Consider the following 27,262-nt stretch of genomic DNA (forward strand, 5'->3'; position numbering starts at 1 on the left):
CGCACTGCCAAACGTTTCCCCCGCCCCTACTGTGGGAACCTTTGTTTTTCTGCTTTCGGAGCCGGCCAGTGCGGGGACCGTTTCCGAAGGGACCACCGGGAACAGACGGATCGGCAGGGCGGGGCGGAACGGTGAGTTGTGCTGAGCGACTTTGCTCCCGGCCGCCTCCTGGAGGCTCGAGACCCCCCGCTAGGAGCGAGGTGGGAGAGTAGCTACGTGGGGTATTAGTTTCCTCGCTCCTCAAGCGGAATCATCATAACCTACGGGCGGTTGCGTTCCCTAGACTGACTGCTGTCCCCTTTCAGTGAGGACTGTGCTTCCTCCGAGGGAGTTGCGGGCCGGGGCATGCGGACCGAGGATATTTCTAGGTCTAGGGACAAGGGACTTGGAATCCTGCCTTGGACTTTGTCGGAGGGTTTTAGTCACTTCTCTACGTAGCTCCCTCATTGTCTCTCATCTTTTAGCTCCCCTGTCAAGGACCATCCCCCATTCTAGGCCTTCGATGTGTGATGCTTTGATCAAAGGATTGACATTCTTTTTCTAAGTGTTTGCTGTCAGCTTTCAGTCTCTTGATTGGTTTGGAATCGGAGCCTTTTCTCCTGCGATTCCAGGTGTCCCTAAGGTATCATTGTTACCCAGAACCAAGAACTCTGGAGGAATGAAAAAGGCAGCATCTTTAAAAGAATGTTTATTGGAAGGTGTTGCAAGAGTTTGCGAAGTCATGAAGAACAAAGTTTTTTAGAGCCATTATGAAATGGCAACGGTAATACTGCACTCTGTGTGCATAAATTCGGTTTCCTTCATCTGGGGCACATGCATATGATCAACTTTAGACTTCTTTTGAGATTGCCAGGTAGGGTGAAAGATGGATCTGGGAGAAAGCACATACTTACATTTATATATGAATGCCCAATTCAGGTTGGAGAAATCACAGAAGCCTTATAAGGTGACATTTACCCAAAAAACCTAGTTCATTCATTGGGTAAATATTTTTGAGCCCTTATTAAGTTTCAAGCACTAGGGAAATGCAGTGAACAAAACAAGTTCCTGCTCTCATCAAGTTTACAGGCCAGTGGGATTAATGAATTTAAGCAAGCTAGGTGAAAGATTATGAGAGTTTTACAAATAGGAACATTGTACTACAAGTCTCCAGTCATGAAATGGGTGATTGCTTTGCTTTTGCTTTTTTGATGTTTGGAGTTTTTTTGTGGGGGCAGGGGTGAGTTACTTTTGTGATTTCTGCTGAAGGGACCTTGGAAATGGCTACAGTTGTATAGAAGGAGAGATAAGACCACTATACTTGGATCACTTAGTTCCAGTAATTCTATAGCCATTATTTGTGGTACTCTGCAAAGTAGCAAAGGGATAGGCAAAAGCATAAATATAGACTCTGCCCTTAAAGTACTCAGAGTTTTGTAGGGCACATAACACTTGTGCCAAAAAAAAAAAAATACTTCAAGGGAGAAAGTTGCACTACCATGAAAAAGCACTATGAGATATCCTTGAAGGGAGAGACTATTAATAGGGTTTGGAATGGAGAGGGGCACAGCAACTGTCAGTCAAATCTTCATGAGAAGTGTTTGAACAGGGTCTTGATAGGATGTAGATATATAAAAATAGGTAAAGAGCTTCCCAGACAAAAAATTTAAAAAAAAGAGAGGTAGGGCCAGCTAGCTATAAGGCAGATCTGGGGATGATGAATGATAATTTTTGTGCCAATTACTGAATCGTCTTAAATGCTAGGCCAAGAAATGTGGACCTTATTTTGAAGGTGGTGGAAAGCCCTAACTTCTCAGCAAGAATTTTTTTTTATTTGAATGAAAAGGAAGAAAACTGGGTTTCAGGAAAATTTGTATGGCAACAAAGTTGAAGTCAAGGAAAATAACGAGGTTATTGCCATAGTTCAAGTAAGCTAATAAAACCTGAATTTCATTAGTAGCAGTGAAAGTGAAAAGTAGGGCAAGTGTGAAAAATATTGCAGAATCCACAGGAAAGGCCTGCTGATTATTTGAATATAAGGAGTAGGGAAAGACTCAGTGAAGGAAAGACTTTGGTCTCAAACCTGACTAAAAGTAAGTTATGTCATTTATTGAAAGAGCAGGACAAGGAACTTTTCAGGAGGATAATCAGAATCTCAATTTTAGTTGTAACTGAATTGGAGATGCCTTTAAGGAACCAGATAGACACATACACTAAGCATTTGGAAACACGAGATTCAAATTTAAGAGATTTGGCTCGTACTTGTAATCCTAGCAATTTGGGAAGCCACAACAGGAGGATTGTTTTAGCCCAGGAGTTTGAGACCAGATGAGAGCAACATAGCAAGACCCTGTCTCTACTTAAAAAACAACAAAATTAACTGGGCATGGGTATGGTGGTACATGCCTGTAGTCCTAGCTGCTTGGTAGGCTGAGGCAGAAGGATCGCTTGAGCCCCAGAGTTCGAGGCTGCAGTGAGCCATGATCTCAGTGCACTCTAACCTGGGCAAGACCATGTCTCAAAAAAAAAAAAAAGCGAGAGAGAGAGATTGGAGTTGGGGTAAAACATATTAAATCATCTACCCAGAGATGATAGTTGAAAACCTGATGTGTATAAGATTACCAAGAAGAAACTGCTAGCAGAACTAGGAAGATAGCCAAGGACAAACACTTGGACAATACCAAAAGCAACAAGCATCAGAAGACAAACCAGAGAAAGAGTAGTCAGAGATAGAAGAGGAAAAACAGAAAAGTTGAGTGTAACAGAACTCAAGGGAAGAGAAAGTTTTATGAAATTGGAAGTAGATAACAAGTATTTACTTGGCCAACATTTACTGTTATTTGCTATTTTCCAGGAACTCTGCCAGACAGGGATTACAGCAGTAGGCAAGACCAATCCACTGCCTGCCTTCATGGAACTTACATTCTGATGAGAAAGAAAGATTATTTACATAATTAACAGTGTGATTAATATTATAAATAAGTACAGAATGTTTTTGGACTATGTAACAGTAAAACTTCTAGTTTTGTTGAAGGAATGTGCAGGAAAAACAGAAACTTGAGAGGTGACCTAAGATGGAGGTGGGGGTGGCACACTTTCTACTGAAGTACTAAGGTAAGAAAGAGTATATTGGAGGGCTTGAAATAAGTCATATAGCTATAACAGAGAGTGAGAATGGCCTGAGATACTAGGTAACATTTAATGAGTGTGAACTATGTGCCAGGTACTGTTGTAACTGCTTTATGTGTATTATCAGATCATGTAGAGCAATGGTCCCCAACCTTTTTGGCACCAGGGACCAGTTTCATTGAAGACATGGTTTCAGGATGATTCAAGTGCATTACATTTACTATGCACTTTATTTCTCTTATTAGTACATTGTAAGATATAATAAAATAATTAGACAACTCACCATAATGTAGAATCAGTGGGAACCTTGAGCTTGCTTTGCTGCAGCTAGACGGTTTCATCTGGGGATGATGGGGGATACAGTGACAGATCATCAGGCATTAGATTCTCATAAGGAGCACACAACCTAGAGCACTCACATGCACAGTTCACATAGGATTCACACTCCTGTGAGAATCTAATTCCACCACTGATCTGACAGGAGGCAGAGCTCAGGTAGAAATGCAAGTGATGGGAGTGGCTGTAAATACAAATGAAGCTTCACTTGCTTGCCTACTGCTCACCTCCTGCTGCATGGCCTGAAGGTTAGGGACCCCTGATGTAGAGAATTAGAGACCTTGTTAAGAATCTTATTCTTGAACCTTTGGATTGTGAGAAGCGAATAAAAGGATTTTAAGCAAGTGAGTGATATGAAAAGGTTTAGAGGATGACAAGAGTGGTTGTGGGAGACTGATTAAGCTATTGCAGTGGGCCAAATAATAGATGATGATAGGTTGGTCTAGAGTGGTAGTAGTAAGAATTGAAAAGGGTGGATAGATTTGAGATATGTTTAAGAGGTTTGGTTATTGAATTGGGGGTGGGAATTAAGGAAGTGGGAAGAGATAAAGCTGCTTCTGGGTTACTGGCTTGGGCAATAGGGTAAATATCATTTGAAAAAGGGATTACTAGAGGAAGAACTGGTTAGGAGAAAAGGGAAGAGTGTATGAGTGGCTCTGTTGGAGACACGTTCAATAGGAGGCACCAATGAGATATCCATGTCAAGCTGGCAGTTGGATCTTGGGAGAGAGACACATGGACTGCAGAGATGTATTAGTAAACACTGGCAAAGGACTGTATAGATCAAATTGTCTAGGGTAATAATTCCCAAAATTTAGAGTAGATGGAATTGCCTGGAAGGATTAACACAGATTTCTAGACCCTACTCCCAGAGTTTTTTCTTCAGTAGGCCTAGGAATGGAGACCAAGAGTTTGCATTTCTAAGTTCTGACGTAATGCCTATGCTGCTGACTCAGAGACACATTTTTGGAAGAAGATGTAGAACAAGGAGAGACCCAGAACCTAGCATTGAGGATCTCATTTTTAATTGGAATAGGAGGAACCTACAAAGATGACTGACAAAGAAGTAGGAGGGAAAATCATATGTATTAGGTTTACTGATTGAGGCCACGAATGACTCATGAGAGCATTTTCATGGAATAGTGGGACCAAGGCCAAATTGCACAAATTGCTGTATAAGGAGAAGGAATGAAGAAAAAGAGTACAAAAGTAGATGATTTCTGAGAAAGTTTTCCTATAAAAGAGAAAAGATAGATGTTTGAATATATTTAAATGTCAATGAGAAGATGCCAGCAGAAAGAAAAGGCTGGGAAAAAAAAAAAAAAGATATGGGCAATAATCCATAGGCCAAGGTTCAAGAGGGGACAAGAAGAGAGAGGATCCAGATCCAGGTGACATTGCATGGAGAGCCACCTTCTCCTTTTTTATCGGATGTGAAAGAGTTTGAAAGGATGAGTGTAAGTAAGTTTGTAGATGTGCTGGAAGGAAGTTGACTTAATTCCTCTCTGACAGCCTTTCTTCTTTGTGAAGTAGGTGAGGCCATCTACTGAAACACAGAAGCAATTTTAAAAGAAAATGGAGAAAGCATAACTGATCTTTGCAGAAAATGGGGAAGTGAGTTGACCAGAGAAGGATGAGAGAATTGCCAAGTTGTATTGAATGCCAACCTGAGAATGGTGATTCTGAAGATAGGGTGTATGTGTATTCCTCTCAGTTGCACTTAGAGTTTGGGTGCAGGCAGAGAGAGAATGACTAGCAGGGTGGATGTCTATAAAGTAAGGAAACTACAGGGCTTTCGGGTGCCTAGAGTACTGAAAGAGTTATTGAAAGGTTGGACCACAGAATGTGAGCTGGATAGGAAGTAAACGGCATACTACAATAAATCAAGGATAATACAAGAAAGAGAAAAAAGATCATTGTTTAGTAGTGGGGGTTTTTGTGCTGTATGCATTTGACACAGCTAATTCCCAGCATCACCTAAGAATTCACTCTTATCAATACTACTACTACCAGTTCCCTAGGTCAGTGAAAGCTTTAAAGTGGTAAATATTAATTTTCTCACATTCCTTTTTTAAAGCAACATCTACTTTTTAAATGAAAGCTACATTTCATATACTAAATTTCCTTTGTATATACATTTTTCTTTCATACACACACATAGGACTTGTTTTCTAGAACTCTAATCCATAGTAAGAATGATATGGCTTTTTTACAGTCTGTTTTGGCCATGGGTTTAGGAATGAATATACAGGAAAGGAATTGTATGGAAGTAACATGATTTGGTGTAACTCCAGGAAAATATTTTTGTATATATAGATCAACACAGTTACACCAAGTTGCTGACCTCTTTATGACTGCTGTAGAAAGTAAAGTTCTTTCACTATATGGATATTTGCCAGTAAGGAAGGAAAAGTAACAGAAATTAGAGAAGGCAACAGAAAAGTGGGAGTAAAAGTAAGATAGAAAACTAAAATATAAAATATAAACCATATAACCATGAGTGTTTTATTTTAGGCTCAACTACTGTTTTCTGTTTGGTGAGGAAGCAAAAGTCAGGGCAAGAGGGTGCCAATAAGGAGAAAGCAGAAGGGACAAGAAATTGGAGGCTTCTGTAACAAAGAGCAAGTGGAATGGGAACAGAGAAATGAATAAATAAATACAGAAGAAAGATTGACTTGGCACTTTGAAGAGGTCCCTGGGTTAAGGCAGTGGAAGAGATAGAGTAATGGAAGATTGTAGTCAGAAAGGAGAATTGATTGTAATAAAAGAGGTGTATAATTTTTTTTGTGGCAAGTTTCAGATTTCACTGGCTGAAGATAAAGCTCCTTGAGGTTAAAGATCAATTATATAATACACTATTATAATTCTGTATATGAACAGATTTTTTTAAAAATAGAAATAGAAATAAATTTAAAAATTAATATTTTTTTCTCTGTATTTCACCGTGGGGGACCACTGGGCCAGAGGGCCATGTTAGTAATTTAGGGGAGGGGTACAAAGCCTGTTAAGTTTTATAATGGTAAGATTACATAAAAAGAACTGACTCCAAGGTTCCAACTGGAATGTTGGTGTTGATGACTTCTGTCGTCTTGTAATCTAGGTGCTGACTCTTGTCACCTAATCTGTAATGTAAACCTCTTACCTGTGATTGTAGAAATACATAGCAATAAATACTTGGCTTTCATTTTTCAGCATACAAATTTCAAGAAATGTTTTTTCTAATATATTACGAGGGTTATTTTAGGTGTCAACCCTTTGGTCAGTACCCAATAAAATAAACTGTTTCATAACAATCGGATAAGTAAACTGCTATTCCCTTTACCTATATGAAATTAGATCAGTAGAAAGATTAGTAAACTGTCATAGGAGTGGAATTTAAAGAAAAAAGAAATTAGGTGGCTGTTACCCTTGTATATGCTGGAGGAATGGCATGTTTACCTTTTCAGTCATGGACATTTTATTAAGGAGCTATTTTTTCCTCAGAACATACATGGTGACCAGCCCCTTGAGTAAATTTTAAAATAACTTTCCTATACCTATCATTATGTAGAGGTGATGTATGTAATAATATAATTTTAAGAAGTGACAGAGGCTGCTTTTCAATTTTGTTAAATTCTTACAAATACAACAGTTTGAGATAAGGTAACTTTTTCATTGAAGTACTGACCTTTGGATTCCTTTCCATGTGTGATTCAGATAATATTTTAGTACAGTACAGAATTCGACAATAATTTTGTAGTTATCAGGTAGATAACTAATACCTTCCTGGGAACTTTAAAAAAAAAAAAAAAAAAAAAAAAAAAACCTAGTGATGTGTATGTGTGTTTCTTGTCAGATGCGGAGAGGGGTGAAGAGTGAAGTTGGAGGGGAGGGAACAACAAAATCCATTTTCAGATGTGCTTTCATATGCTAGGATTCAACCTACAGCAAGTTTTAATGGTGTTATAAACCCCTGAAAATGGGAGATAACTGGAATTGCTGACAGTTCTCTAACTATAGCAGTGCAAGTGTGTTGCATTAATATAATATTAACCTCGAGGATAGAAGATTTCAAGCCATAGTATATTGATCAAAGGATTGAACTCAAAGAATACATTTTTATTTTGATCATTTCTTGCCTGGAGAGGTTTTTGAAAAAGTGACAACCAGAAGCAGAACCACATGATAGTATTGGTATTAACTAAAAACAAAACTTTTTAGTACTGTGGAATTTCATAAGCCTTTGATGTATATCTTTATCCATCTTGGCTATTTTTTAAGCTCTTTAGGACACAAAGCATCATAGACTCTGTGTGTGTGTGTGTGTGTGTGTGTGTGTGTGTGTGTGTGTGTTTGTGTGTGTGTGTTTTAAGTAGTTATGATATTATCCCTCAGAGACCTTACTTTTAAAAATAGGTTAATGCATAAGATACTACAATCTAAATGTTATCAAATAAGGTTATCATTAATATGTTTTCTGAGACATTCATGGTTGGGGCAGAGAACTAAAGAGGTGAATTAAAAAAAAAAAAAAAAAAAAGAGTTGAGGTAAAAGTGGCAGCAGTGACCGTGACAGCTAATCACTTAACGCACCCTTTCACCGCTGCCCTCTTGTGATACCCCTTACACACACAAACACATGCACACTAAGACTTCCTTTGTGTTATGGAAATAAGGTTTGAGAGAAGAAATTTTGATACAGAGTAAACTTGACCTAAACCCATCAAGTTCTATGTACTGAAACTGCAAAGTGTATCTTTTAAAACACAGCTAGGAAGGAGTTCTGTGGCAGGGAGAAGCCTACCTGGATTTAAAAGGTTACCATCAATATGGATACACAGAAAACTGATACTGCTAGTTGTTTCAGGGGGCAGGAACTAGATAATGCCTGTCAGGAATAAGAAGGAAATTTACTTTTATTTGTAATAACTTTTTGATAATTTTACATTTTATATCATGTACACAGTATTATCTATTATAAATTTAAAAACAGAAAAGTAAAACTTTGACATAGATAATTGTGCATTGTCTTCTAAATTACGTCCTCTTTTTTTTCCTTCAGGTGTTTGCAATGGCTGCTACTGTGAACTTGGAACTTGATCCCATTTTTTTGAAAGCACTAGGTTTCTTACATTCAAAGAGTAAAGATTCTGCTGAAAAGCTAAAAGCACTGCTTGATGAATCTTTGGCTCGGGGCATTGATTCCAGTTACCGTCCATCTCAAAAGGTACCTGCATGAATAAAAAGCTTGAAGAGAGTTTTATAAGACCTATAGTAGTACATTGATAACATATAGACCATCTCAATACAATCTCTGCTGAAATAATCTTTCCTTGTGGCACGGAGAAATTATATTTTCTTTTTTTCCTTCAAGTTTTCAGAGAACTGTTACACCACATAGAAAAATCAGCTGGGGGTGTGGGATATTCTGTTCTACTGCTTTATATGTATATGAATTCACTTGTTTACGGCTTACTTTAATTTCCGATTCTTTATGATCAGAATTTTTTTTAAGCTGCTGAATGTAACCACAGATTACTTCTAATTATTCTCTATTGTTTTAAGGATTAAAAAAATCAAGTAAAAGCACAGATTTTTCAACAATATAAATTGAATATGGGTAGAATAATTTAAGAGAAAAGGAGGTATGGATGAACTCTGAGAAGTTTGTAGCTCCTGTCTTGATAATAACAAAACAGGCAATGGCAACTTTATGTGAAAAGAATATATGTTTTGATACCAAACATACCTGTTTTAAATCCCACTTACATCTTATAATTGTGTGATGATAATAGACAATGTATCTTGATGTCCCAGGTACTTTTCTGAGTAGTTTATGTGAATAATTAATTTTAATTATAATAATGATCCTTTAAGATAGATACTGTTTTCTTCATTTTATGTAAGGAAACTGAGGTACACAGCAACTTCATTTCACTTAGTCTGTTAATTGGTAAAATGGGGATGATAAGAACTACTTTGCAGAGTTGTAAAAATTGAAGGAGATACAGTAAATGAGTCACCTAGTGTAGTATCTACCTGGTACATAATAAGCTGTCAGTGAATGACAACTCTTACTATATTCCCTAATACCTACTAAGACATTCTTTCGAATTCTTCTAAGCTGTTGTCCTGAAACTCCAAATCACTCAGGTCTGTGGACCTAGATCCCAAACCGAGAAGGAAAAGATAGAACATGACTAGCTCAAGTCTCACCAGAATCTGAAGCTCAAGTAAACACTGGCATTTTGTCCCCAGCCTTCTTTCAATACTAGGTCTAGTACTCTGAAGCCTTTTTATTGTACTTTGAATAACAGAACCATTGTGACTTCATTTCTTCTATCTATTCTGATTCCAGTAGGTTCAGTGAGTTCAGATCGAGCAAATCAATACAGCTCTACAAAGCATACTGCCAAATTCATTCCACTGTGGGCGTTGGTATTGTCCAGTTAGGAAAACCTATTATTACTAAAGAAAAAAAAAAATGTTTTAATGGAGTTCTAAAATGGAAGTTTATCTCTTAAAAAACGTGAAAAATTTGTTGTGATTAAAAAGCATGCTGCCCTTAGGTTTCTAGCTAGAGTTTACTTCTCTTGGTCAGTTTTCAGAAACTCTTTTGTTACAGGTTTTTAAAGCCCAGGTCCATTTAATTTTAGCCTTCAGCTGAATATTTTCATCACTAGATTTATGTGAGAAGAGTGATTTATGCCAGTGTTTCTCAAACTTTAGCATGGATAATAATCACCTGGAGGCAGTGGTATGCTTATAAACATTACCAGGTCTCCAAGTGTATTCTAACATGAATATTGGTTGATATTCATTTACATTAATGAGGAAGGCAAATGTGAAATAATGCAGTTAAAACTTAACTCATCTGTCAACAACTAGAACAACTTTTTTGCTGAATAGGTAATAGTTTAATACTGCATGACTTTGTCCTCAATTTTTTAGTTACGCACAATACATGTTTTTTGGTTTTTTGTTGAGACAGGATCTCACTCTGTTACCGAGGCTGGAGTGCAATGGCACAGTCTTGGCTCACAGCGCTCTCCCCCTCCCAGGTTCAAGCAGTCCTCCCACTTCAGCCTCTTGAGTAACTAAGACTACAGGTGCATGCCACCATGCTCGGCTAATTTTTTTATATTTTGTGGAGACAGAGTTTTGCCATGTTGCCCAGGCTGGTCTCAAACTCCTGTACTCAAGCGGTCTGCCCACCTTGGCTTCCCAAAGTGCTGGGATTACAGGCATGAGTCACCACACCTGGCCCACCATACACTTCTAAGTTTAATCTGCATTATTAACATTTTCTTCAACACTTGACTAAGTCTACACCAGTGGTCAACAGACTTTATAAAGAGCCAAACAGTAAGAATTCTAGATTTTGTGTGCCAGATGGTCTCCATTGCAACTATTTAATTCTGCCATGGTAATGTGAAAGCAGCCATACATTATACATAAATGAATGGGTGTGGCTGCGTTCTAATATAAACTGTTTATAAAAAACTATTTATAGGCCTCAGTTTTAAGCAGTCAGCATAATGATATATCAAGCCCTGCCACCACTAGATCTGAGGAGCCATTCCTCCTTCCTTTTTCTTCTCTTGGTCCTCAGAGGTAGACGCTCTTCTGAAATTGATGTGTATTATCCCCATTTATACTTTTGTACTTTTACATATTATCACAGTAAAATAGACTGCACTCAGCTGCTTTAGTTTTATTTAGAATGGTGGGGGAGTGCCCTCCTTTCTGGGGAGGGGAAATTCCAAGGAGCTGTTACTATTAGTAACAATAAATAAGTTATCTATATCAGCAAAGCTATAATACATGAATAAGGGATCGAAGTTTTAAACAGAACGGAAAGACAGGCCACAGACTGAGAGAAAATATTTTCATATCGTATCTCTGATAAAGGCCTTGTGCCCAAAATCTATGACGAATTCTTTAAACTCAATAATGAAACAAACATTCATTTTTTTAAATGGGCAAAATATTTTATCAAATAGTTTACCAAAGAAGATATATGTATGCCAAATGAGCACTTGAAAAACTGGTCAGCATCATTAGTTATTGGGAAAATGTAAATTAAATCTAAATGAGATACCACTGCATACCTATTAGAATGTCTACAATTTAAAAAGACTAGCCATACAAATTATTGGTGAGGATGGAAAGGAGCTGGAACTCTCATATATGCTTGGTGGAAATATAAAATGGTCCTGCCACAGAGTTTGGCAGTTTCTTAAGAAATTAAGCATATATTTAATACTTACCATATAACCCACTCCTATTTATTCTAGAAAAGTAAAAACATAGGTATGTACAAATACTTGTACGTGAATATTCATAACAGCTTTATTTGTAGTAGTCCCAAACTGCAGACAACCCAAATATCCATCAATAGGTAAATTGATAGATAAATTGTGGTATATTCATTCAATGGAGTATTATTCAGCAATAAAAAGGAATGAACTGTTTGTTGTTGTTGTTGTTGCTGCTGTTGTTGTTGAGACAGAGTCTCGCTCTGTCGCCAAGGCTGGAGTGCAGTGGCCGGATCTCAGCTCACTGCAAGCTCCGCCTCCCGGGTTTACGCCATTCTCCTGCCTCAGCCTCCCAAGTAGCTGGGACTACAGGCACCCACCACCTCGCCCGGCTAGTTTTTTGTATTTTTTTTTTTGTAGTGACGGGGTTTCACTGTGTTAGCCAGGATGGTCTCAATCTCCTGACCTCGTGATCCGCCCGTCTTGGCCTCCCAAAGTGCTGGGATTACAGGCTTGAGCCACCGCGCCCGGCCAGGAATGAACTATTGATACACTTAACAACATGGATGAATCTCAAAATAAATATTCTGAGTAAGAGAAGCCAGACAAAAAAAGAATACATACTCTATGATTCCATTTATATAAATTTCTAGGAAATGCAAACTAATATAATGTTACAGAAAACAGATAAATGATTGCTTGAGGATGGGAGACATAATTTCTCTAGTGTGTATACCTGTAAGAGGGTAATTACAAAGGGCCACAAGGAGATTTGGGGGGATGATGGATCTGTTCATTATGTTGATTGTAGTGATGGTGTCATAGATGTATACATATGTCAAAATTTATCAAATGTTACACTTTAAGTAGGTGTAGTTTGGGCCGGGTGTGGTGGTTCATGTCTGTAATCCCAGCACTTTGGGAGGCCGAGGTGGGTGGATCATTTGAGGCGAGGAGTTTGAGACCAGCGTGGCCAACATGGTGAAACGCCATCTTTACTAAAACTACAAAAACTAGCTGGGTGTGGTGGTGCACCTGTAGTCCCAGATACTCGGGAGGCTGAGGCAGGAGAATCACTTGAACCCAGGAGACAGAGGTTGCTGTGAGCCAAGACTGTCCCACAGCACTCCACTCCAGCCTGGGCAACAGAGTGAGACTCCAACCCCCCCAAAAAAAATAAATAAATAAAGGTACAGTTTGTATATCAATTATTTCTCAATAAAGCTATTTATCTATTTAAGAAAGGAATATTACATTGGTTATAATGAGATGTCTTAGTTTTAAATGAAAATTGTTTAGATTAATGATCTATTTTTTATGATGATCAGTCTGAATATTTAATTACTGGTACCTTTTTTCATCTTTTAGGATGTGGAGCCACCCAAAATTTCAAGCACAAAAAACATTTCCATTAAGCAAGAGCCCAAAATATCATCCAGTCTTCCTTCTGGTAATAATAATGGCAAGGTCCTCACAACTGAAAAGGTAAAGAAAGAAGCCGAAAAGAGACCTGCTGATAAAGTAAGATTTTATTTTAATCTTGTTAAAAGATAAAAGGTAAATTAGTTGTTCCATAAGCAGAAAGGAACAATGGTTTATGTCTATTTCTTTTATATAATAATGAGTATAGGTATATAATAATCATCACTCAGTGAATATGTATTGATAGCTATAGATTTTGACTTTGAAAAATGAGTAAAATTTACAAATTTTAAAGTTAAATGGTTAAAAGCTATTGTCAATAAATATTTGAACCCTAGGGAGTATAGTAATTTTGAGTATAAACTTTTATCTATGCCTCAGAGGTCCTAGATGGTACAGTTGTTAAGAAGAAAAGATAGATACACTTTGGGAGGCCAAGGCAAGTAGATTGCTTGAGCTCAGGAGTTCAAGATCAGCCTGAGCAACATGGTGAAATCCCATCTCTACAAAAAATACAAAAATCATCTGGGCATGGTGGCAATTACCTCTAGTCCCAACTATTTGTGGGCGGGTAGGGGGTGGAAGAATTGCTTGAGTCCAGAAGGCAAAGATTGCAGTGAGCGGAGATCATGCCACTGCACTCCAGCCTGGGTGACAGAGTGAGGCGCTGTCTCAAGTAAAAAAGCAAGCAAGCAAGAAAGAAAAGATAGGAGAGTAAAGATGTAAATGACTAAACATAAACTTTATAGAATGGTATGCACCTGAGCAGCGCCACGGATGATTCTTGGATTGTCTATTTTTAGATGATTTCTACATATAGTAATTAAGATTTTAGTTAGAAAAAAATACATTTGAACGATATCTTCAGTAACCTTTGCCCTCAAGATGGAGTATATTATCCTGTATGTTTTCATACTTTTGCTAAATAGTGGCTATTCATAAACTGCGTTAGATTATTTCTCTGCTTTTAGATCTACATAAATGAGGCTGGGCATGGTGGCTCATGCCTGTAATCCCAGCACTTTGGGAGTTTGAGGCAGGAGGATCACTTGAGGTCAGCAGGTCGGGAGTTGGCCAGCCTGGCCAACATGGCAAAACACCATCTCTACTTAAAATACAAAAATTAGCCAGGTGTAGTGGCGCACACCTGTAGTTCCAGCAGATCGGGAGACTGAGACATGAGAATCACTTGAACCCAGGAGGCGGAGGTTACAGTGAGCAGAGTTTGTGCCCTTGCACTCCAGCCTGGGCAACACAACAAGACTCTGTCTCAAAAAAAAAAAAAAAAAAAATTATGTAAATGATATCATACTGTGTGTGTGTATATCCTTTGGTAACTTTTTCTCCACTCAACTATGTGCTTTTGAAATGTATCTATGTTGATGCATGTAGATCTAGATTTCTTTTAACTACTACATAATACTTACTCTGTGAATTAACCAGCTTATCATTCCCCTACTGATGCACAGTTAGATATTTCTCCTTTGTTTCTATTACAATGGAGTTGAGTGAGCTACTTTATACAAATGTCATGTTAATAGTTTCTATAGGATGTATACCTATAAGTGAATGTAATAGGATATGACATCTTCAACATTGCTAGGCATTGCCAAATTGTTATCAAAAGTAGATGTACTAAATCTACACTGTCATCAACAAAGTACAAGAATTCCAAATTCCATGTCTTATCAGACTTTTTGATTTTTGCCAAATCTAATGGGTATATTGATAATATTTATATCTTAAAGAAGGGAATCCGAATTTGCTTTGAAGCAAATATGTGTTAAGTCTGTACAGTAGATACTAGTCTAAGTAAATCCATCGAACTTTCAGAAATCTTTAATAGATAGAAGAGTACAAAGAGAAATACAAATCTTTGTTAAACTGTTCTGATTTATTTATTTCTGTCTTGCTGGTTTCATTTAATGTACCGATAAATTCGTTATAATTCTTCTACAGATCGTTAATGTGCACATATGTCCCAAACTATGTGAATATATCTGTAAAATGGACTTGATCATTGCCTATTGTCCTTTTTATTCATCTTTCAGTGACTTAAAGTTTATTCTACCACATCACTTTATCATTTTCTGATGCCTGCTTTTTATAGATGAAATCAGACATCACTGAAGGAGTTGATATTCCAAAGAAACCTAGATTGGAGAAACCAGAAACACAGTCCTCTCCCATTACTGTCCAAACTAGCAAGGATTTAGCTATGGCTGACCTTTCCAGTTTTGAGGAGACCAGTGCTGATGATTTTGCCATGGAGATGGGATTGGCCTGCGTTGTTTGTAGGTAAGTTGTCCCTTGTCACAGATTATTTTGTTACTTTATGAAGAACACAGGACCCCTTTCCACTCCTCAACCCCCAAAATCAGAACAATTGTGCATTTTCTATTTTGTTTTTACGATTTGGAACTGGGGTGGAGATAAGTAGATGTCTTATGAACTGCCCATATAACAATTTAACATATTGAAAATTGTCAAATATTTTGTCTTTACCAGCTATGGCTTTTAAATCCGTTATGTTGTAACATTTTCTGCATTTTTGGGTTCCAGAGGGAAAGTGATTATTATATTATGATATATATGCCTATGATAATCTAAGGCTATGGTGACTGCCTTTTGTGCTGTTGGAATTTATACTTTTTTATACACATATGGCTTCATTCTATTAATCTGATCAGACATTCATTGAGCACCCTATGTGTGTGCAGTAACGTGCTAAGGACTGTGAATAGTTAGGTCCAGTTCTCACCTTTAGGTAACTCATATTAATGAAGAACAACAACAACATATAGCTAACTAATATAAGGGAATTTAATAGAGATACAAAATGTTATGAGACTGTTGGAAGACTAATCAGAGTCTACTACCTTCTGAGAGAAAGACAAAAATTATAATGAGAAATGACAAGGAGAAAATAGCCAAATTTAATCATGGTATTCCATGTATTTATTAATGGTTGACCATAAGCTTTAAAAGCTTATGCTTTTGTGCATGCTATGTGTTGGAGTTTGTTATTTTGATCTTTGGGTTTCTGGGATTTTTTTTCTTTTTAATATACCAAACTTTACTAGAACAACCCTGAAATAACATTTTTTTTTTTTTTTTTTTTGAGACAGAGTCTTACTCTGTCACCAAGGCTGGAGTGCAGTGGTGTGATCTTAGCTCACTGCAGCTTCCATCTCCGGGGTTTAAACCATTCTCCTGCCTCAGCCTCCCGAGTAGTGGGGATTATAGGTGTGCACCACCACGCGCATCTAATTTTTGTATTTTTAGTAGAGGCAGGATTTCGCCATGTCTGCCAGGCTGGTCTTGAACTCCTGACCTCAAATGATCCGCCTGCCTTGGCCTCCCAAGGTACTGGGATTACAGGCATGAGCCAGTACACCTGAAATAACTTTAAATTATTGCATTAAAAAAGTAGTGTAATGTTTAATGGTGTGTTTTCTTAGGCAAATGATGGTGGCATCTGGCAATCAATTAGTAGAATGTCAGGAGTGCCATAATCTCTACCACCGAGATTGCCATAAACCCCAGGTGACAGACAAGGAAGCGAATGACCCTCGCCTGGTGTGGTACTGTGCCCGATGTACCAGACAAATGAAAAGAATGGTAGGAATCGTATTTTTATTTATTTTAAACAGTCTGTCAATGTTTCTGTTGGTATGTGCTTTCAAAACAAAGATTTGAATATTTAAGATATTGAAAAAATAAATAATATAAGCTGATTATTTAAATGTTTATATGTATAGTATATATATGTGATTAATATTTCTATGGCTAAAAACCAGACCACGTTATGTGCATTTTTCTCTGTTTAGTTTTATCTACTTCTAATATAGATAAACAAACAAGATTGGTGACACACAAATTATGAATATTCCTTACTAGTCTGTCAATGTATTTATAAACATTTTAATATACCATGCAGCACTGAGAATTGGTGAGATACAAAGCGCCACTCTTTGTTGAGGTCTGGTAAGGAAATATAGAAAATTCCTGAGTGAGCTTAAACCACCAAATGAATAAGATGTGTACAGAGGCGATATTTATATGTGCATATCCGTCTTTCCAGCTGCATTTCTCTATTGCTTAGTCTTTCCTTCTCATTATCCTCAAGTGACCATTACCTCATTCTTCCAACATACTTTCTCTTTTTACTGTTCACTAACATACCTGCCTTTAATATCATAGTGAAATACATTTTCATTTGTTATATTGGATAGTTTTCTAACTTTTATTCACTTATAAAATAGATAAATGATAAAAGAATTTCATAATTTTCTTTTAAAGAAAACAAGAAATTGCCATAATGTCTTATTCGCTACCTCTCCCTCACACTTCCATCTCTCTTCCCCTGCCTTAAATTAGTGATTCTCAATTGCAGAGTTCTCATGTCTGTTAATCAAATGAATTTCTACATAAATTTGTCTAACCAATATATCTTTAAAGGTCAGAAGTACTTAGTTAAAAGTAAAAATTCGAGATACCATTTTACTTTTTAATCAGTTAAATCAGAAATAGGAAGTGTTTTTATTCCTATGAAATAAAAAGTAGTAAATGAAAAGTGTGGATATCAATAGTGTATATTTCTTACTTGTAACAGGAAATTTCTGTGACAAGTTACAATCTGTTCTGCTCAGTTTGATTTTTATTTAATTTATTATTTAAACTAGCCCTCCAGGATCTAAAGTGAAATTATTATAGATGAGCAATGCATTCCAGAGCATTGATAAGAAACCACTAAGAATTGGAAATTGTCAAAAGAACAAATTGTGACAATAATCTATCTTTCTTTAGTATGTACTCAACTGTTTCATTATTATTATCACTTTAGCTCCCTTAATATCTAAAGTAAGCACTATTCTTCCCCCAAGTTTTTTCTCCTCCATTTTTTGGGGATTTATTTTATGTCAAATCTATGTTTATGGTTCTAACCCTCTTCCTGGGTAAGCTTCTATAGCTAACTAGATAGTCTATAGATACTTTAAGTTCAATATATTTAAAAATAAAAGTTGTTCTATTATCCAGTTTTTTTTTCTGCAATTGCCTGAATTAGAAAACATCTTTGATGCCTCTCTTAATTCATATCCCTTTGTTTACCAGATTTGTTAATTCTCCCTCTTATATGTCTCTGAAATCTATTCATTTCTCTTTTATTACCCTGTTCCACAAATGCATTACTTGTCTATTGCAATAACCACTTAAGAAATCTCCTTGCTTCCCATCAATCCACTTTGATTACTGTCATTAGAATTCTTCTAAAATATTTATCTGCTTATATATGCCCAGTGGCTCTCAATTACTTATATAATGAGGTTATACTCATTAGGATGCATATATGGACCTTCTCTTTTTGACCCGACTCTACCTTACAGCCCCTTCTCTCACTGCTTCACCATACACATTCATACACTCTGGCCACTCTGACACAGACGAAGTGTGTAATGACCTGAATATGTGGAGAACTTTCATGTTCTGCTTCTCAGCTTCTTCATCTGGGATACTGTTTATTCTTTTATCTGCTTTGCAAATAATATCTAATTTATCAGTAAGATCATGTAATTCATTGGCATAGCACTTAAATGGAGCTCAAGACTGACACATTCTACATTCTGTTGTTCTTAAGTTAAATAAAATGAAGCAAATATAATTTTTTTTTTTTTTTTGAGACAGGGTCTCACTCTGGTGTCTAGGCTGGAGTGCAGTAGCGTGACCATGGCTCGCTGCAGCCTCGACCTCCCAGGCTCAAGCAATCCTCCCACCTCAGTCTCCCAAGTAGCTGGGACTACAGGCATGTGCCACCAGGCCTAGCTAATTTTCTTTATTTTTTGTAGAGATGGAGTCTCCCAAAGTTCTGGGATTATAGGCATGAGCCACCATGTCAGGCTAAATGCAGATTAGTACCAGAAATCAACAGTGAATCTGGTCTGTGTGTCCAAAAGTCAAAGTACTAAATGGGGAGTCATGGCTAATATTAAAACATGACTAGAATACACCAAGAGTAAATGTGGGGAAATACCAAAAGACATGATCTGAAGTGAGCCTAAAGATCAGAATCCAGGAAATGTAAGGTTTAATGAGATGATTTTGAAACAGTGGGGATTCTAAATTGAGTCATTCTAACTATAATTGCTTTGAGTGAGATTCTCATATGTGCATTGGTTGGTGTTCCAAGGTATCTCAAAGATATTATAAATAGCACCTGATATCCCCTTTCTCTTCGCACGGATTCCTCAAACTGGGGCAAGTTCTGCAGTACACATTGTTGTAGGAAGACCTAGTTAAGAATGTTATCGTGTATGGCAGGGTCCAAGGTTATTCTTCAGTTCTATAATTTTCTCTCTACCCAGTAGTGGGTTTTTCCCCAGCTTCAGGTGAGAGACTCATATCACTTTTGCAGTGGTTCTCAATCTAAGGTAGTAATACACTCCTGTTTCACAGCATTTAAAATTATATGGGGTTTTTAGTGCTGCCATTTTGGCAGTTAGTGCCTTAGTGGAGAATTTTATACATTTTGCAGTGTTTGAAGCAGTCACGCAATGAAACTTTTAGTTCCTTTATTGAACAAAACTGAATCAGTAATTATATCCTAGTTCCCTAAACTGGTATTACCAGTGAAGGACAAAGGATTTTTTACTCAGTTTCTAAGATGGCTGGATAAAACAGGGAAGGCAGAAGATCCAAACATGATCTCAGGCAGAAGTACTTCCTGGGGCTTCATCATAATTAGTCTTTATCTATTAAAACATACAAGTTAGGTGGGTCCTCAGAGTCTAAGCTCAGGAGTGCTAGATGTGGGTGGAATGCAGTATAAAGATCAAAAGCCATGGTTTTGGAGCCGTATGTTTCTGTTTTACTGTGAGGGATGCATTCTCGTAACATGGTTTTGCAATAAAGGATAAGATGGCTGTCCTTTCCTGCTAGTACCAGTAATCAACAGTGAATTACTTTGAACATTCTTAATATTCTTGATCTGATTTTTGGTTTATAAGTGGTATTGAAGGTAGGTGTACTTTGATGTGGAAGGTATGTGTATAAAAAGTGATACGAATTGAGATTTAAGGACCAAAACTATATAGTATGGCAAACGGTAGCACAGAATTACACAAGAAGACCCAAACAAGAGCAAAATAGGCCAAGTTCTGGTTTCCAGAAATGGTGACAAATTGTTAATAAATTGTCTAGTACATTACTGTATAGACTTATGAAGATTAGCAAAGACTATGGAATGGCTGGTGGGAAGCATCTTTCCCCGTTCAGTATGCGTGGATTTTTCTGGATTCAGTTTGATTATCCTTTTTAAATAATAATGATGAATAAACAGTAACTTTTTGTTAGCACTCAGCATATTCCAGATACTGTGCTAAACTCTTACATAAACATAATTCATCCTCATAACCCACCTTTGAAACAAATGCTATTACCATTTTACAGATGAAGAGAATGAGGCTTTTAGAGATTCACATGTTTTGCCTGAGATAATGTACCTAGAAAAATAGTTGCTGGGTTTTTTTCTGTTGTTTTTTGAGATGGAATTTCGCTCTTGTTCTGCAGGCTAGAGTGCAATGGTGTGATCTCAGCTCACTGCAACCTCCACTTAATGGGTTCAAGCCATTCTCCTGCCTCAGCCTCCCAAGTAGCTGGGATTACAGGTGCTCACCACCATGCCCGGCTAATTTTTATATTTTTAGTAGAGACAGGGTTTCACCATGTGGGCCAGGCTGGTGTCAAACTCCTGACCTCAAATGAACCACCCGCCTCAGCCTCCCAAAGTGCTGGGATTACAGGCGTGAGCCACTGCACCTGGCCAGTTGCTGGGTTTTAATCCTAGCTCTGTTTGACTCCGAAAATTACTCTTAATATTACTGCACATAACCATTTATAAACAGTTACAATTATCTACCTAGAAAACACTAAAAAATAAACTCAAAAATGATTAGAGTTTATAGGAAAATTTAGTAAAGTGCCTAGTTATAAAATAAAGGAAAAAATCAATTATTGGTCAAAATATAACTGAAGATGCTTATAAAGTAATAGTGGGTGAAAATTCTTTGATAACGTAGAAATTTGTATTTATGAACTTTCTCTAAAGATTTAGCGTGCCTAGTTTTGCAATGTGGAAAAACCTCAAAAAGTTTCATCATTTATCAATAGTTTTTTTTCTCCCTATTCTTCATGTAAAACCTTATAAATGATCTGAGCTGTGTTTTAATTTGCCCTCAGCAAATGAGGGACTTATGCCTAGACCCCAAGAAGAAAACTCCTACATATTTGACCAACCCCAATGAGAAATAAATGTACTTCATCATGAGTAAAGCTAATGCTTACATATAGTTTGTGATTTTTCTTTTTAAAAAACAATTTTATCTTGTTAAAATGTTATTTAACCCTATTCTGTATTATTTCTAAAGCTTAATATTATCTTTACTGTTTAGAAACTAACACAATCTGTAAAACCATTAATATGATGATAAAAATAATTTGTCAAAGAGCATATATATTCATTATCATCACAGTACTTTTTTAAATGTTCAACTGTATTTAATTTCAATGATGAGTCCTGTGAGAGATTATTATCTTTTTGTATGTTCAGTTAAGAGTTTGTATCTGATTTAATCCACTGATTTTTGCAGGCTCAAAAAACTCAGAAACCACCACAGAAACCAGCCCCTGCAGTTGTTTCTGTAACTCCAGCTGTCAAAGATCCATTGGTTAAGAAACCAGAAACTAAACTGAAACAAGAGACAACTTTTCTAGCATTTAAGAGAACAGAAGTCAAGGTATAGTAGATTCTATTTTTATCTAAGATTGTATCTTAAAGTTTAGTTAATTAAACAATAGTTGCTTGATAAAAAATTTAATGAGAAACTTTATATACTAAATGGCTATATTTTAGAAATTAAGACTTTACTACTATTATATTAGGTAGAAAGGGAACATTTATATCATTAATTAATCTCTAACTCTGCTGTTTTTCTTTTTATCACAAATAGGAGCAGTCTATGATCATTCCAAAATGATATTCTTTACCATTCTCATCTGGTTCAATACTTATCTCCAATCAGAAATCTGGTTTAAATTCAGGCTAGGTGCCATGACTCATGCCTGTAGTCCCAGCACTTTGGGAGGCCAAGGCGGGTGGATCACCTGAGGTCAGGAGTTCGAGACCAGCCTGGCCAACATGGTGAAACCTCGTGTCTACTAAAAATACAAAAATTATCAAGGCGTGATGGTGGGCACCCGTAATTCCCAGGCATGGTGGCGGGTGCATGTAATCAGCTACTTGGGAGGCTGAGGCAGAAGAATTGCTTGAACCCCTGAAGCAGGGGTTGCAGTGAGCTGAGATAGTGCCATTGCACTCCAGCCTGGGTGACAAGAGCGAAACTCTGACTCAAAAAAAAAAAAAAAAAAAAAAAAAGAAATCTGGTTTAAATTCAAAATACCTCTGCCCTCAGTAGCAACAGTTTTGCCCCCCACACTACTTGAGCAGAGTGGTCTTGTAATTTTTTTTTCTCCCTTCTTATTGGCTATTGAAGGATTTTTCTTGCTTTGTCTTGTTTTGTTTCTTTATAATAAACTTTCAGTCCCTTATACCAAGGGACCACATTGTCTAGAGAGAGTATCACCTTTCTCATTCCTAAGGTTGCATCCTTGAAATCATACTACATTATTCTTATTATCTTGGCATTTTTATATCATGAAAAAATAATTTTCTAATCTAATTTTATAACAAAAAGAAGACTTCTACTGAGGTACACATTCCAATGTTAAGCATAGCACTAAACATGTAAGAAAAAAATATTAGCCTCAAATTCTCAAAGATTGACCTGAGAAAACTCTAAAGTTACTACCTTATCTATGTGACTGTAAATAGTAAGCTTAATACCCTTGATATGATGAAAAAGATTATGAATATAAAGTACTTTTAAAAACTTATTGATAATTATATTTGGAGGTTATTTTTCATTTTAATTTGCCCGGGAAGATTTTCTATCCAAGGCATATCCATTATTGATTTGTCATATAGGAACTTGGTGAATTGGAATAGAAGTAAGAATGACCAGTTTATTGAAAGTAATTAGAGTTGCTGTATTCTGCACATAATCACTTTTTAGGAGATTTTTAGACTAATCTGTTACTACTAAAGTTTATTTTTAGAAAATTCAACATGAAATCATTTTATGGCAAACAAATTAAAGACTTTGCTGTTATATTTGTTTTGATAAAGAGATTTTGTGTTTTTTAATAAAAAATTCACTTTTTATAAAAGTGAATAAATTTATACCATAAAAAAATTGTTCCCATTCACATATAAAAAGCAAATGTCTTTTCTAACTTGCCCATCTAGCAAATAGGCAAAAAAATATTTATAGTTAAAAACTTGAGAAATTTGTTTTCTATGCTGAAATAGTAAGAAATCACTTGGTCTCCATTGTTTGTGTTATATTACTCTTATGTGTCCTGATAGTATTATAAACCATCTGTCATCCTGTTGAAAAGCAATACTAAGCAACAGCAGCCATTAAAATGAAATGCCAGACACATAGAACTTGCTTTCTTGCTTGTACTTCCTAAGTGTTGGTCTTGTAATTACTAAAGATTGGTTTTCCTTTGTGAAGTTTGTTGAAAGATCATTTAACCATATGGCAGACAGTTTTATCTTTAATAGCAAGAAAAGGAAAAAAAAAAAGTTAGGTGTTTCATAACTGAAAAGTAAATGTTTACTTCTTGACTAACTTTTTCTCTCATTGCTGGTATATATTCCTCTAGGAATGTATGGTTTATGTAGTTTTTCTTCTCTGGATAACTTCGTAAGATAATTAATATATTACCGTAAGAAAACATCCTATCAATTTTCAGAGTATGTGGACAAATATCTGGATTCCTTCTCTTATAAAACAAAGATCTCAGAACTCTATTTTTGTTACTTTTCACATTGATTAAAAATGTATGCATGCAGACAATATTGAAGGCTACCTTGATTTCAAGAGCTCAAAATGTTTTATCAACTATTTCAGAGCGAAGTTCTAAATTATAACTGGATATATTTTAGGTATAACTACCATTTTTTAAGTAGGATATTATTTTGTAAAATTTTATCTCTTATCTATATATGAACTTAACACTTCTGTGAATCTTCTTAAGAGTGTAAAGGTAGAAAAGGTGTCAATAAGAAGTTCAATTCAAAATTAATTTGAACTACGTACATTTGTGCCTAATGTGAAAGTGAAAAAATATATTCTTGTGTGAACAAGAGCAATATGTGTTTATATAGTGGCATTGGTATCATTGTGAGCTTCTGATTAGCCAGGGAAGTTAATCAGAAAAGTTGAAGGGTTATACCTTTATGAAATATATCAGAGAGTGAGATCAGTCCTACCGAAAATGTCACTGTGCAGCCTAATGAGGCAATTGATAAAATCCTTATTAAAGGAGCAGGAGACTTTTGTATGATAGTTTAACTGGAATCATGGGCAAATTGTGAAACTAAAATCATGAGACCTTTTTAATACATCATGCAAGTTGTACACTTCCAAGTAATTAACTTTGCATATATTTTGTACTCCTGTAACTGTTGCTCAAAATTTAGGAGAACATTTTTTTAAATGGGTTTAGAATCTATACAGCTGTCTTCTTTCTCTCACACAGTCACTCAGTAAATAAACATTGACTGAATCTCTTCATCTTGGATATGTTCTCCTGAATATTCTGGGTATGGGCATTTTTGCCCCTTAAGGATGAATTAAATTTTTGAAATGATCCCTAGTTATTTGGAGCAAAGTCTAAAATAATTAGATGTTTAATTAAGCTAGATAATACTTTGTTGGGTAAAAAGTATATTAAAGCACTAAATCTGGTTTTCAGATATAGCTTAGAATTGAATCTAAAAGCAATTCTCAAGAGGGAATTTCATATATTTTCTTTTGGAATCATTAGAACAAGAATATGGTATCAAAAATTTTCTGTTTTGGAAATGATAATATCCGCTAGATACAGATAAGTTTTGTTCTGTGTGGTTTTTCAGATCTGCTTCATAAGAACCTAATTTAGTGGTGTGATTTAAATTTCCCAATTCATAACTTAGATATAAAAAGTCTAATGAGTTTTTGTATATTCAAGGATGTTTATATAGGTATTGATTATACTTGGCTCTAATGTAATATTTACCTTATTTTTTTAGACATCCACAGTTATTTCAGGAAATTCTTCTAGTGCCAGCGTTTCCTCGTCAGTAACTAGTGGCTTAACTGGATGGGCAGCTTTTGCAGCCAAAACTTCCTCTGCTGGTCCCTCAACAGCAAAATTGAGTTCAACAACACAAAACAGTACTGGGAAACCTGCTACCTCATCAGCTAACCAGAAACCTGTGGGTTTGACTGGTCTGGCAACATCATCCAAAGGTGGAATAGGTTCCAAAATAGGTTCCAATAACAGCACTACGCCCACTGTACCATTAAAACCACCTCCACCTCTAACCTTGGGTAAAACTGGCCTTAGTCGCTCAGTTAGTTGTGACAATGTCAGCAAAGTAGGTCTTCCTAGTCCAAGTAGTTTAGTTCCAGGAAACAGCAGCCAACTAAGTGGGAATGGAAATACTGGAACATCAGGACCTAGTGGAAGTACTACTAGCAAAACTACTTCAGAATCCAGCAGCTCTCCCTCAGCATCCCTTAAAGGTCCAACTTCACAAGAATCACAGCTCAATGCTATGAAGCGATTACAGATGGTCAAGAAGAAAGCTGCCCAAAAGAAACTAAAGAAGTAATGTGGCCAAGTAGGTTTTTATATCATATTAGCCTAAAGATGAAAGGCTTATTATTAAGATATATGTAATATACTGTAATTTAATAAAAGTCTTCACAATCAAATTTCTATTGTTTCTTGCCTTAAAATGCTAAATATATATAACAAAACTTGGAAACGTTTATTTTAAATCAGTCTTCAACATTTTTATTTTAATGATTTCCATAGTGTGTGAAAACAATGATTAGAATGACTGGTTCTCAATGAGAACTTCAGAAGATTGATAGCATCTGTGAATTTAAGGAAAAAGAATTAGTTCGTCTTCTAGCAAAGCCCCAAGAGTTGATCCTGATGAATGAGGTGCCTTATGTGGTGGCAGGGATGACCCAACATAGTTTTTCTATTTTCCTACCCGTATTCTGGGTGTTCATTTTCTGTGCTAGCCCCATTTCAACTGACTCTCCCTTTCCCTCCCAATTATTTCATCTTTTTTAAAATTATTTTTTCATTATTGATTTCTCATATCAATGGATTTTCCTAATTGATTTATCATACTTCATATTGTATCTTTACCTTTTTTTATCACCTCATTTCAGTTATTGAAGGATACATCTTTTTCCAATAAATTGTGAACTCTCTTGGTGTTTAATACAGTATTTTTTCTCAAGTTGCTCACTTTACCTACATTGCCAATGTAATATATGCACATAGTACGTAATAAATGTTGAACTTTGATTCATCCTGGTTATGCACATTCCTGATAAGTTTTGGAGAAAAGTATCATTTCCCAAGGGTCTTTGCAGATAAAAATGTATGACTTGTTCACACACTGATGGCTTCTTCCTATACCATGAAAGAAAAGGCTATCTTACTTAGTGCTCAAAATGTTATAGTATTTTACCTAATTTTAGCTAACTTTGTATACAATAAGCTCCTATATAATGATTAATTCTTGAGATTGTTTTGTACATTGTTAACCCGTTTATGCCAGAGGTTGCAAATTTTTTTGGTGAAAAATCAGACCTTGGAGATGACCTTGAACAGTAGGATATAAATAACTCCCACAAGCTGAGGATTGCAATAATGGAACACTAGGCATAAATGGGTTAAGTCAGAAAATGTGGAAAGTCTGAGTTGTTGTCTTACTTGCAAGCTAACAAATTAACCAGCAATTGTTGCACATGTATATTCTGAGAGACGATAGGCAGCCCTTTGCATCAGAGAAACAGTTTATTATTCACAGCAAAAAAACTGGATATCCAACAAATTCCCACATTCACAAGGACTGTGAACAGCCTGTTCCATCAACCTTAATGTGTGCTACTAAATCTTCACTCTACAGATCTCTGATCTCAAACTGTCTTCCTTAATCCCTAGGTTTTTCTAACAGCATTATTCTAAAG

The 27,262-nt window shown here is 36.2% G+C and overlaps 2 protein-coding genes across 3 annotated transcripts in view; both read left to right on the plus strand.

Annotated features, from left to right (window-relative positions):
- The window catches only part of PPA2 (inorganic pyrophosphatase 2), a 1,020,900-nt gene that overhangs the window by 690,081 nt on the left and 303,557 nt on the right, over nt 1–27,262 (plus strand). The window lies entirely within an intron of this gene.
- On the plus strand, nt 25–25,984 carry INTS12 (integrator complex subunit 12). 2 transcript variants are annotated; one of them, XM_050791491.1, is made up of 7 exons: nt 25–131; nt 8,486–8,650; nt 13,050–13,202; nt 15,214–15,401; nt 16,565–16,724; nt 21,749–21,895; nt 25,297–25,984. In XM_050791491.1, the coding sequence occupies exons 2-7, from the start codon at nt 8,495–8,497 to the stop codon at nt 25,879–25,881; spliced, it is 1,389 nt and encodes a 462-aa protein (XP_050647448.1). In that variant the 5' UTR covers nt 25–131; nt 8,486–8,494; the 3' UTR covers nt 25,882–25,984. The 2 variants fall into 2 exon arrangements, with proteins under 2 accessions (XP_050647448.1, XP_050647449.1); XM_050791492.1 differs by lacking the exon at nt 25–131 and adding an exon at nt 142–3,093.

This window comes from Macaca thibetana, chromosome 5 (genome assembly GCF_024542745.1).
Source record: "Macaca thibetana thibetana isolate TM-01 chromosome 5, ASM2454274v1, whole genome shotgun sequence".
In the NCBI taxonomy this organism is placed as follows: Eukaryota; Metazoa; Chordata; class Mammalia; order Primates; family Cercopithecidae; genus Macaca; species Macaca thibetana.

What these genes read in the sequence shown, in the direction of transcription:
- INTS12 (XM_050791491.1), top strand. Translation starts at nt 8,495, where the DNA reads ATGGCTGCTACTGTGAACTTGGAACTTGATCCCATTTTTTTGAAAGCA. An exon ending in AAAAGAGACCTGCTGATAAA is followed by an intron (nt 13,203 to 15,213) that starts GTAAGATTTTAT and finishes TGCTTTTTATAG; the next exon opens with ATGAAATCAGACATCACTGA. An exon ending in TTAAGAGAACAGAAGTCAAG is followed by an intron (nt 21,896 to 25,296) that starts GTATAGTAGATT and finishes TTATTTTTTTAG; the next exon opens with ACATCCACAGTTATTTCAGG.